Source organism: Panulirus ornatus, chromosome 45 (genome assembly GCF_036320965.1).
Source record: "Panulirus ornatus isolate Po-2019 chromosome 45, ASM3632096v1, whole genome shotgun sequence".
Lineage (NCBI taxonomy): Eukaryota > Metazoa > Arthropoda > Malacostraca > Decapoda > Palinuridae > Panulirus > Panulirus ornatus.
The window spans coordinates 2,075,217-2,087,729 of NC_092268.1; the positions used below are offsets into that span (position 1 = coordinate 2,075,217).

The following is a 12,513-nucleotide window of genomic DNA, read 5'->3' on the forward strand; positions in this document are numbered from 1 at the left end:
ACATATGATGAGAACAAGATGGAGTTTATATTTGGGGTCTGATTTGTGGAAAAGTGATCACTTTTGTTTAACATCAGTGTAAATACATGTTAATTTTATTCTCCTCTTGTTCACTTGTAGATAGGTAAATTTCAAAATATTATGGTCTGGTCACAAAAGCAAAGTTTGAAGGTAATATCCTTTTTCTATACTTCTTACGCATAAGCAATTAGGAAATTTAACACTTACTACCAGGAACAAAAATGCAAGGCTTGGAAAGGGGTCTCAAAATTATTTCACATCATATGATTATTATTTTGCTTTGTCGCTGTCTCCCGCGTTTGCGAGGTAGCACAAGGAAACAGACAAAAGAAGTAGCCCAACCCACCCCCATACACAATGTATACAAGCATACGTCCACACACGCAAATATACATACCTATACATCTCAATGTACACATATATATACATACACAGACACATACATATATACCCATGCACACAGTTCACACTGTCTGCCCCCATTCACTCCCATCGCCACCTCGCCACACATGGAATACCTTCCCCCTCCCCCCTCATGTGTGCGAAGTAGCACTAGGAAAAGACAACAAAGGCCCCATTCGTTCACACTCAGTGTCTAGCTGCCACTCAATAATGCCCGAAACCACAGCTCCCTTTCCACATCCAGGCCCCACACAACTTTCCATGGTTTACCCCAGATGCTTCACATGCCCTGATTCAATCCACTGACAGCACGTCAACCCCAGTATACCACATCGATCCAATTCACTCTATTCCTTGCCCTCCTTTCACCCTCCTGCATGTTCAGGCCCCGATCACTCAAAATCTTTTTCACTCCATCTTTCCACCTCCAATTTGGTCTCCCACTTCTCCTCGTTCCCTCCACCTCCGACACATATATCCTCTTGGTCAATCTCTCCTCACTCATTCTCTCCATGTGCCCAAACCATTTCAAAACACCCTCTTCTGCTCTCTCAACCACGCTCTTTTTATTTCCACACATCTCTCTTACCCTTACGTTACTTACTCGATCAAACCACCTCACACCACACATTGTCCTCAAACATCTCATTTCCAGCACATCCATCCTCCTGTGCACAAGTCTATCCATAGCCCACGCCTCGCAACCATACAACATTGTTGGAACCACTATTCCTTCAAACATACCCATTTTTGCTTTCCGAGATAATGTTCTTGACTTCCACACATTCTTCAAGGCTCCCAGGATTTTCGCCACCTCCCCCACCCTATGATCCACTTCTGCTTCCATGGTTCCATCCGCTGCCAGATCCACTCCCAGATATCTAAAACACTTTACATCCTCCAGTTTTTCTCCATTCAAACTCACCTCCCAATTGACTTGACCCTCAACCCTACTGTACCTAATAACCTTGCTCTTATTCACATTTACTCTTAACTTTCTTCTTTCACACAATTTACCAAACTCAGTCACCAGCTTCTGCAGTTTCTCACATGAATCAGCCACCAGCGCTGTATCATCAGCGAACAACAACTGACTCACTTCCCAAGCTCTCTCATCCCCAACAGACTTCATACTTGCCCCTCTTTCCAAAACTCTTGCATTCACCTCCCTAACAACCCCATCCATAAACAAATTAAACAACCATGGAGACATCACACACCCCTGCCGCAAACCTACATTCACTGAGAACCAATCGCTTTCCTCTCTTCCTACACGTACACATGCCTTACATCCTCGATAAAAACTTTTCACTGCTTCTAACAACTTGCCTCCCACACCATATATTCTTAATACCTTCCACAGAGCATCTCTATCAACTCTATCATATGCCTTCTCCAGATCCATAAATGCTACATGCAAATCCATTTGCTTTTCTAAGTATTTCTCACATACATTCTTCAAAGCAAACACCTGATCCACACATCCTCTACCACTTCTGAAACCACACTGCTCTTCCTCAATCTGATGCTCTGTACATGCCTTCACCCTCTCAATCAATACCCTCCCATATAATTTACCAGGAATACTCAACAAACTTATACCTCTGTAATTTGAGCACTCACTCTTATCCCCTTTGCCTTTGTATGATGGCACTATGCACGCATTCCGCCAATCCTCAGGCACCTCACCATGAGTCATACATACATTAAATAACCTTACCAACTTGTCAACAATACAGTCACCCCCTTTTTTAATAAATTCCACTGCAATACCATCCAAACCTGCTGCCTTGCTGGCTTTCATCTTCCGCAAAGCTTTTACTACCTCTTCTCTGTTTACCAAATCATTTTCCCTAACCCTCTCACTTTGCACACCACCTCAACCAAAACACCCTATATCTGCCACTCTATCATCAAACACATTAAACAAACCTTCAAAATACTCACTCCATCTCCTTCTCACATCACCACTACTTGTTATCACCTCCCCATTTGCGCCCTTCACTGAAGTTCCCATTTGCTCCCTTGTCTTACACACTTTATTTACCTCCTTCCAGAATATCTTTTTATTCTTCCTAAAATTTAATGATACTCTCTCACCCCAACTGTCATTTGCCCTCTTTTTCACCTCTTGCACCTTTCTCTTGACCTCCTGTCTCTTTCTTTTATACATCTCCCACTCAATTGCATTTTTTCCCTGCAAAAATCGTCCAAATGCCTCTCTTCTCTTTCACTAATAATCTTATTTCTTCATCCCACCACTCACTACCCTTTCTAATCAACCCACCTCCCACTCTTCTCATGCCACAAGCATCTTTTGCGCAATCCATCACTGATTCCCTAAATACATCCCATTCCTCCCCCACTCCCCTTACTTCCATTGTTCTCACCTTTTTCCATTCTGTACTCAGTCTCTCCTGGTACTTCCTCACACAAGTCTCCTTCCGAAGCTCACTTACTCTCACCACCCTCTTCACCCCAACATTCACTCTTCTTTTCTGAAAACCCATGCAAATCTTCACCTTAGCCTCCACAAGATAATGATCAGACATCCCTCCAGTTGCACCTCTCAGCACATTAACATCCAAAAGTCTCTCTTTCGCACGCCTGTCAATTAACACGTAATCTGATAACGCTCCCTGGCCATCTCTCCTACTTACACACGTATACTTATGTATATCTCGCTTTTTAAACCAGGTATTCCCAATCACCAGTCCTTTTTCAGCACATAAATCTACAAGCTCTTCACCATTTCCATTTACAACACTGAACACCCCATGCATACCAATTATTCCCTCAACTGCCACCTTACTCACCTTTGCATTCAAATCACCCATCAGTATAACCCTGTCTCGTGCATCAAAACCACTAACACACTCATTCAGCTGCTCCCAAAACACTTGCCTCTCATGATCTTTCTTCTCATGCCCAGGTGCATATGCGCCAATAATCACCCATCTCTCTCCATCAACTTTCAGTTTTACCCATATTAATCGAGAATTTACTTTCTTACATTCTATCACGTACCCCCACAACTCCTGTTTCAGGAGTACTGCTACTCCTTCCCTTGCTCTTGTCCTCTCACTAACCCCTGACTTTACTCCCAATCATATGAATACAAAGGTTTTCATGATCAAATCAGAAACATATGTAAATTTCCTTGAAAAATTGGGGAATGCTGCTACCACAGTGATTGCCCATATTAAATATAGGGAACTAACTATTTGCAAAAGATCCTAAGTGAGCTATTCTGCTTAAGACCTTGAGGAAATAATGGATATACAAAACTTTTGCTGTTAAAATTATCATCAAACTTGACCTTAGTAAATCAACTGTCCTCAGCTTCTCATAAGAATAAAGCTATCTGCATTATTGTGATACAACTGATTTGCATTAAAGACCGACATAAAGTACATATGCCATATATCAACAGGGCCATCTTCTATTCCATAAAGTGTTCCACTGCTGTCAACCACAGCTGTGTCTTGTGCATTATCGTCTATAGTAATACTGGCTGTGGTGTTAGCTTGCCATGGTATCTGCTGTATCACTGTTTACTTCTGTGACTGCTTCATTGTTGGCTACTGTTGCATATACTTCACTGTCATCTACTGCAGTGTCTACTTCACCGACATCTGCTGTAGTTGCTTCACTGCTAATTCCTGCTATCTCTCCTTTGCTGTCATTTACTATGGTGTATCTCCACCTACTTCAGTACCTACCACAGAAACTACTGCACTGTTATCTATTATAGTATCAACTTCACTGATGTCTGTCACAGTGTTTATAGCACCACTGTTTGCAGCATCACGTATCACAGTGTCTACTCCACCATTGCTTCCCACGGCATTCTCTGCAACAGTGTCTTTTGTGGTGAGTCTTGTAGTGTTATCTGCTGCAACATCACCAATCACAGTGTCCATTGTATTGTTGTATGACACAAAGTCCACTGCACTGTCATCTAGATAAGAGACCATAACACTATTGTCTGGAATAGTGTTTGCCGCACTGCTGTCTACACCAGAGTCCATTGCATCATCATATACTGTGTTCACTGCACTGTCCTCCATAGTGATGTGTGCTGCAGTGATGTCTACACTGGCATTTGCCGCATTGTCACTTACAGTTGTCTCTATTAAATTGTCGTCTATTGTGCTATCTGTTGCACTGTCGTCTCTATTAAATTGTCGTCTATTGTGCTATCTGTTGCACTGTCATCTACTGGTACAGTGACATGCACAGCACTGTCTATATCAACATCCCCTGCACCACTGTGTAAAACACTGTCTGTGGCAGTGATATCTACTGTAGCATCCACTGCACCCTCATCTGCACTTGTTTCCATAGAACCATCATCTATAGTAAAGTCCACTTCACTATTGTCTACAACAGTGTCCATTGCACTGCCTTCAGCTGCATCCGCCGAGATATCATCAAAGGCTGTGGCTATTGCACTTTCATTTACAGTGGTGCCCACTATGCTATCATCTATTGTGATGTCCACTGTATTATTACCTGTAGTTGTATCCACTATACTGTTCACTGCATTGTTATCTACAATAGTGTCTGCTGCAGTGTCGTCATCTGCAGTATTCATTGTACCATCAATTATAATGGGATCCACTGTAATGTGCTGTATGGTAGTGTCTTTAACACTGTTGTTTACAGAGGTATCTGTCGTACTGACTGGAAGTAAGCCTGCTCCACTGTTGTTAACAGATAGGTAAATTGCTTCATCTACATCCACCGAACTGCTGAATACAGCTATGTTTCCTTCACTCTCATCTGTATTATTATCTGCTACACCATCATCAGATTCTAAACTGTTAATTTCATCTTCAAGAGTATCTGGGATCGCAGTGTGATCATATATACCAGGGTTGTCTCCGTATACCCCTATATCATATTCTCCAATTGTCACAACTGGGTTTTCTCCTTCCCCTGTCTTCATAGTGTTCTCTTCTTCCCCAGTCTTCATAATGTTCTCTTCTTCAACTACCTCTGTAAATGAGTCTGTGCTTTCTTTTGTTGTGTTCTCTTTTTTGGCTGCATCTCTGACACTGCCTTCTCCAACCACCTCTGTAATGTCATCACCAGCCAACTCCACAGCCATTCCTAGAATGCTTTCTTCTTGAGATTCCTTAACATTTTCTCCTCCGTGCACATCACTGTGTGTTGATGTCTCCCTGTCATTCTCCTTCCCAAGTATTCCAATTTCATTTGGCAGTGCAGTGCTGCTTTCAAGCTTGGTTGTTACAGGAAGGTCATATTGATCTGTGCTACTTGAGCCAAAGCCAATGCCAGAGGTAATGATAATCTCAGGAGGAACTGTAAGTACAGAACTGGCAGCTCCATCATCCACTGCTGCACTGTCACTCAAAATAAGCCAGTGGATGCCATCACCAAGATCCTGGATACTTTCTAGATTGGTGTTAGAGAAGGTGTCAGGGTCATTTCCTTCCACTGGATCATGTGTCAATGTACTGCCTGATTCAAGATTTACCACTTCTTCAGGCTCAATGTGACTCATGAGCAAATCCTCCCCATGCTCATCATCACTTCCTTCATCCTCAGCATTTAGTGGATGAGGTGTAACAACACTCTGGTTTCCAATCTTCACTGTAGCTTCCTCACCAACCATATGATCCTCAGAGTGGTCCATGATAACCAGATTCCCATGCACCTGCACTCTCTCAGGGTCCACCACAGTAAGCTCGGCTAGGGCATTTCCAGTGTCCAAGCTGCTGGTGGGATCCAAGCCACTGGCAAGATACGTGCTGTTTGTTATATCCAAGGCACTAGTCATACCTGAAGTATTTGTATGGTTTGAAGCACTGTTTGAAGCGCTAACAAGAAACAAGTCACCTGTCAAATTTACACCACTTGTTATGGACTCTTCATCTGTATCCATATCTGTGGTTGGAGGATTACCATCTTCAGTTGGTACCACTTTTTTTGTGCCATTATTCCCCATTTCTGCCTCTGGTATCTTACTGTCCTCTCCTGAATTTTTATCTAACATGATATTCACCCCCCCCATCTCCATAATGCTCATTATCATAATCATAGTCTATGTCCATTTCAGGTGGAAGCTGATAATCATTCACCAAATAGTTTGTAAGGAACTGGTCTTTCATTTTTTCTATCATCAAATCCACATCATCCACATTTCCCTCAAAGTCTGCTTGATCAACTATTACAGAGGTCTGCTTCAGCCCTAAAATGCCTCCATTGCTTGAAGTTGTTGGGCTCTCATTAGTTGTTGACTCTTCATCAGAAGTTGCCTGGCCCTTGTTTAAGGAAGTTGTCAGGTCCTCACCTAAGGCATCTACTGTCGAGGTTTCAACAATGGAAACTGTTGTCAGGTCCTCAGTTAAGGAAGCTGATGTTGAACCTTTATCATAGAAGGTTGATGTAAGACCCTCATCTGAGAAAGCTGCTGTTAAACCTTCATCAGAGGATGCTACTGTCAGGCCCTCAACTGAGGAAGCAGTTACCAAGCCCATGTCTGAGGAACCTGTTGCTGGACTTTTATTGTATGAAGCTTCAGCTAGGTCCTCACCAGATCCTGCTGCTAGACCCTCCTTAGCTGGGCTTGTTGCTAGACTCTCAATTGAAGGAGCAGTTGTTGGGCCCTCATCAAGAGAAATTGTTACTGGGACCCCCTTGTCAAGAGAAGCCGTTGCTGGGTCCTTGTCAGAAGCCACTGTTGAGCCATCAGAAACTATTACAAAGTTCTTATCAGGAGCCATTGCCAAGTCATCAGGAGAAACAGTAGTTGAACCCTCTTTAAATGTTGCTGCTAACCCCTCTTCAGAAGTTACTGCTGGGCCCTCTTCAGGAGAAGCTGTTGTTAGGCCAACATTGGAAACTATTACTGGGCCGTCATCAGAAATTGCTGCTAAGCCCTCATAAGGAGAAGCTGCTGTCAGGCTGTCATTAGGGGAAACTGCTGCAAGGCCTTCATCAATAGTTACTGCCAGGCTTTCATTAGAAGAAGCTGCTGTCAGACCCTCATCAGTGGAAGTTATTGCCATGTCCTCATCAGGAAAAGCTGTTGCCAAGCTGTCATCAAGTAAGATTGTTGCTAGATCTTCGTCAGAAAAGACTGTTGCCAGGTCCTCATCAGGAAAAGCTGTTGCCAGGTCCTTACTAGGAAAAATTGTTGTTAGGTCCTTAATGGGAAAAGCTGTTGCCTGGTCCTCATTGTGGAAAACTGTTGCCAGGTCCTTATCAGGAACAGATGTTGCCAGGTCATCATCAGGAGTAACAGTTGCTGAACCCTCATCAGAAGCTGCAGGGACCTCGTCATGGGTTATCAGACCCTTGTTGTCAGAAGCTGCTAGGCTTTCTTCAGAAGTGGTTGGGTCCTCATGGAAAGCTGTTTCCAAGCCTTCATCAAAAATTGCAAGCCCTTCATTAGAAATCCCTGGATTCACATCGGTTACTGAACTTTCATTACTGGGAAAAGTTATTTATTACTGACGGGTATTTGAGTGGCATATCTCATACTTAACAGATTTGGTGTGAAATATAACTGTTCAGAACTTGAGAAAGAGAAAAGCTCAACAGAAGGCAATCCTGGTCCTAGAATTTCATGAGATTGATATGAAACCTTCCTTTTTCTAGATCCATCTTGTGCAATGAAAAAGAACAACTTACTTCGTCTTCCTGCAAAGGATGGGAACCCCCAGCCAGTTACTATCATTGAAGTTGGTGCAGGCTCCGGTGTTTGTCCCAAAAATCTTTGTGAGTTACTTGTTCACAAGTATTCTGTACAAAGTGTGGGAAAGGGATGATTTATTACGTGTATTTAAGGAATATTAGGTTTTTATTTATCTGTATCTCTGATGCCCGTTCCCATCGGGAACTCCCAATAAGGAGAGTCAAAAGTCTCCACGTATCCCTGTCCTTACAAGCCTCCCTCACATACACCATTCCATGCTTTATTCCACCATTTTTCTCTCTCCAGTACTCTTCTACTCTATTTGTCCATGTCACAGATAGTCTTCCTCTCACACTAACCCCTGTAATTGTACTATCAAACACTCTCCTTGTAAACTTGAATTGCATTCTTTTCACATGCCCAAACCACCTCAAATGATTATGTTTCACTGACTCTACCACTTTGCAGTTCATTCCCTTACATTCCTTGCCATGCCACATCTTTCATGTACCACATTTCTTTCTTCGTTCCATCTAGTCAAACCACATGCTCCTCTCAAATAGCTCATTTCTGCAGCCTGGATTCTTGCCCTCTTTGACTTATTCCATGTCCATGTTTCGCATGCATAGGTCAGGGTTGAGAGGACTATGGAGTTCTTTTTTAGTTTTAGCCCCTATGTTCTGCTCTTCAGGCTCTGAAAATGAAACATATTTTTTTTTTTCATCCTGTTGAGTAGTAAGTATAAGGAGCTCCAGTCTGTGATTCCACCAAAATATTTTAGGCATATACACACTATATCCATATTTATGTAGTAGATTCCTCTAGTAACCACTCTCCTGCTCTTGTAAATGTTATTGATTTTACATATGTTAACCAAATATGGAAATGTAGCATCATAGTACGTAGCCCAAACATCTTAAAGCAAATCATTTGTACAGTATGTCCTCACGGCCACACCAAACATAAAAACATTGACATTACTCTCCAAGACCTCACTTTACCCAGAAGCTTACTTTGTAGTCTCAGCATTACAGCCTTCACCTTTACAAGGTTGTCACCATCCACCCATTCTGAGTTATCATTTCACTCCGAAGAGCTGAATAGAATTTCAGCTGAAGATTACTATTTTATCTTTCATTTGGGATTATTTGTTAGTTACCAGTTTGTTTGCACCAAATAATTTCACCATTGCTAAGTTCTCTCATGAGGAATACCCTTATCAGTATTCATATGATTATCCTTCGTTTCAAAATTTCATGTGTCGGCATGTGTTGGTTGGATAACCCAGTAGTTTCCAGTCCAATACAGTTATTTTGCTCTTAAAACCACGAAAATACCCTGTAGATGTGCTTCAATGGCCAGCACTGAATGTGAGCATTATGCATGTCTGTTTGATTGTTCCTTTTATGTGGTAATGTTTGTTGTACACATTATATCATCTCTTATGGGCTATAAAGAGTTCAGGGGTTTGTGACAAATTGTCTCACCTCTATAGATTTTACTAAATAGTAAGAAATGCTTGGATTTTTAGAATGATCCTACCATGGTGGCTTCATTCAGACCAGAATTGACTATGCAAACCAGTAAGTTTCTTCAAGAAGACCAAAGAGGAGAAGCCATAAAACTTGCATAAATTGTGCATATAAGCACGTTGAAAACAATTACCAATATTAGGAGAAGAAAGATCATGAGAGGCAAGTGTTTTGGGAGCAGCTGAATGAGTGTGTTAGTGGTTTTGATGCACAAGACTGGGTTTTAGTGATGGGTGATTTGAATGCAAAGGTGAGTAATATGGCAGTTGAGGGAATAATTGGTATACATGGAGTGTTCAGTGTTGTAAATGGAAATGGTGAAGAGCTTGTAGATTTATGTGCTGAAAAAGGACTGGTGATTGGGAATACCTGGTTTAAAAAGCGAGATATACATAAGTATACGTATGTAAGTAGGAGAGATGGCCAGAGAGCATTATTGGATTACGTGTTAATTGATAGACGTACGAGAGAGACTTTTGGATGTTAATGTGCTGAGAGGTGCAGCTGGAGGGATGTCTGATCATTATCTCGTGGAGGCGAAGGTGAACATTTGTGGGGGTTTTCAGAAAAGAAGAGAGAATGTTGGGGTGAAGAGAGTGGTGAGAGTAAGTGAGCTTGGGAAGGAGACTTGTGTGAGGAAGTACCGGGAGAGACTGAGTACAGAATGGAAAAAGGTGAGAACAAAGGAGGTAAGGGGAATGGGGGAGGAATGGGATGTATTTAGGGAAGCAGTGATGGCTTGCGCAAAAGATACTTGTGGCATTAGAAGCGTGGGAGGTGGGTTGATTAGAAAGGGTAGTGAGTAGTGGGATGAAGAAGTAAGATTATTAGTGAAAGAGAAGAGAGAGGCATTTGGACGAGTTTTGCAGGGAAAAAATGCAAATGAGTGGGAGAGGTATAAAAGAAAGAGGTAGGAGGATGAGAGAGAGAGAGAAGGAGAGAGAAGAGAGTGAGGAGAGAGGTAGAGGGAGGAGGAGATGGAGAGAGTGAGAGGAGAGAGAGAGAGGAGAGAGAGAGGAAGATGAGAGGGGGAGAGAGAGAAGGAGAGAGATGGATGAGAGAGAGAGGAGAGAGAGAGAGAAGAGGGAGTGGAGGAGAGAGTAGAGGGATGGAGAGAGGGATGAGAGAGAGGAGGAGAGTAGAGGAGGGAGAGAGAGGAGTAGAGAGAGGAGAGATGAGAGAAGGAAGAGAGGAGAGGGAGAGAAGAGGAGCGAGAAGAAGGGGAGAGAGAGAGAAAAGAGAGGATAGAGAGAAGAGGAGAGAGAGGAGGGAGAGGGAGAGGAGAGGAGAGAGTGAGAGAAGAGAGGAGGAGAGGGAAGGAGAGAGGAGAGAAGGGAGAGAGTGAAGAGAAGAAGAAGAGGGAGGAGAGAGAGAGGAGAGAGAATGAGAAGATGAGGAGAAGAGAGAGAAGGAGAGAGAGAGAGAGAGAGAGGGAGGAGGGAGAGGAGAGAGGAGGAGGAAGAGGAGGAGTGAGGAGAGGAGAGAGGAGGAGAGAGATGAGAGAGGGAGGGAGAGAGAGGGAAGATGAGAGGAGAGAGAGAGAGAGGAGGAGGAGAGAGAAGAGAGAGAGAGAGAGAGAGAGAGAGAGAGAAGGGAGGAGATGAGAGAGAGAAGGGGGATGAGAGAGAAGAGAGGGAGGAGGAGAGAGAGAGGGAGAGAGAGGAGAGGAGAGAGGAGAGAGAGAGAGAGGGAGAGAGAGGAGGGAGAGGAGAGAGAGAGATGAGAGGAGAGAAAGAGGAGAGGAGAGAGAGAGAGGAGAGAGAGAGAGAGAGGGAGAGAAGAGAGGAGAGAGGAGAGAGAGAGAGGAGGGAGAGAAGAAGAGAGAGAGAGAGGAGAGGGGAAGAGAGAGAGAGAGGAGAGAGAGGTGAGAGAGGAGAGAGAGAAGAGAGAGGAGAGAGGGAGAGAGGAGGGAGGAGAGAGAGAGAGATGAGGAAGAGCGAGAGGGATAGAGAGGAGAGAGAGGAGAGAGAGAAGAGAGAGAGAGAGAGGAGGAGAGAGGGAAGGGAGAGGAGAGAGAGAGAAGTGGGAGAGAGGAGAAGAAGAGAGAGGAGGAGAGGAGAGAGAGATGAAGAGAGAGAGGAGGGGAAGAGAAGAAAGGGAGAGAGAGGGAGAGGGGGAGAGGAAAGGAGAAGGAGGAAGAGAGAGAGAGGAAAGAAGGAGGAGGAGGGAGAGAGGAGAGAGGAAGAGTAAGGAAGAGGGGGAGAAGGAGGAGAGAAGGGAAGGAAGAGGGGGGAGAGAGAGGAAGGAGGGAGAGAAGGAGGGGAGGAGAGAGGGGAGTGAGGAGAGAGGAGGGAGGAGAGGAGAGAAAGAGAGAGAGAGAGGGGAGGGAGGAGAGGAGAGGAGAGGGAGGAGGAGAGGAGGGGAGAGAGAGGAAGAGAAGAGAGAGAGAGGAAGGAGGAGAGAGGGGGAGGAGAAGAGGGAGAGAGGAAGAGAAGAGGTGAGGAGGAGAGGGAGAGAGAAGGGAGAAGAGGAGGGAGAGAGAGAAGTGAGAGAGAGAGAGAGAGAGAGAGAGAAGAGAAAAGGAAAGAGGAGGGAGGGTGGAGAGGGGGAGGAGGAGATGGGAGAGGAGGAAGAGAGGAGGAAGAAGAAGGAGAGAGAGAGAAGAAGGAGGAGGAGGAGGAGAGAGGAGAGAGGGAAGAGAGAGAAGGGAGGAAGGAGGGAGAGAGAGAGAGAGGAGGGAAGGATGAGGGAGGAGAGAGAGGAAGAGAGGAGAGGAGAGGGAGTGAGGAGAGAAGAGGAGAGAGAGAGAGGAAGGAGAGAGGAGAGAAGAGTAAGGAGGGAGAGAGGAGTGAGAGAGAGAGGATAGGGAGAGGAGAGGGAGAGAGGAGGGAGAAGAGGAGGAGAGAGAGAGGAGGAAGGTGAGGGGGAGAGAAGAGAGAGAAGAGAGAGGGA

The 12,513-nt window shown here is 44.2% G+C and overlaps 1 protein-coding gene across 1 annotated transcript in view; it reads left to right on the forward strand.

Moving 5' to 3' along the window:
* The window catches only part of LOC139762983 (negative elongation factor D-like), a 275,049-nt gene extending 266,900 nt beyond the window's left edge, over window positions 1–8,149 (forward strand). The window contains exon 8 of the mRNA XM_071688473.1: window positions 8,053–8,149. Coding sequence (XP_071544574.1) covers window positions 8,053–8,134 — 82 coding nt within the window. The 3' untranslated portion in view covers window positions 8,135–8,149. The remainder of the gene's footprint in view (window positions 1–8,052) is intronic.
* Window positions 8,150–12,513: the final 4,364 nt, after the last annotated feature.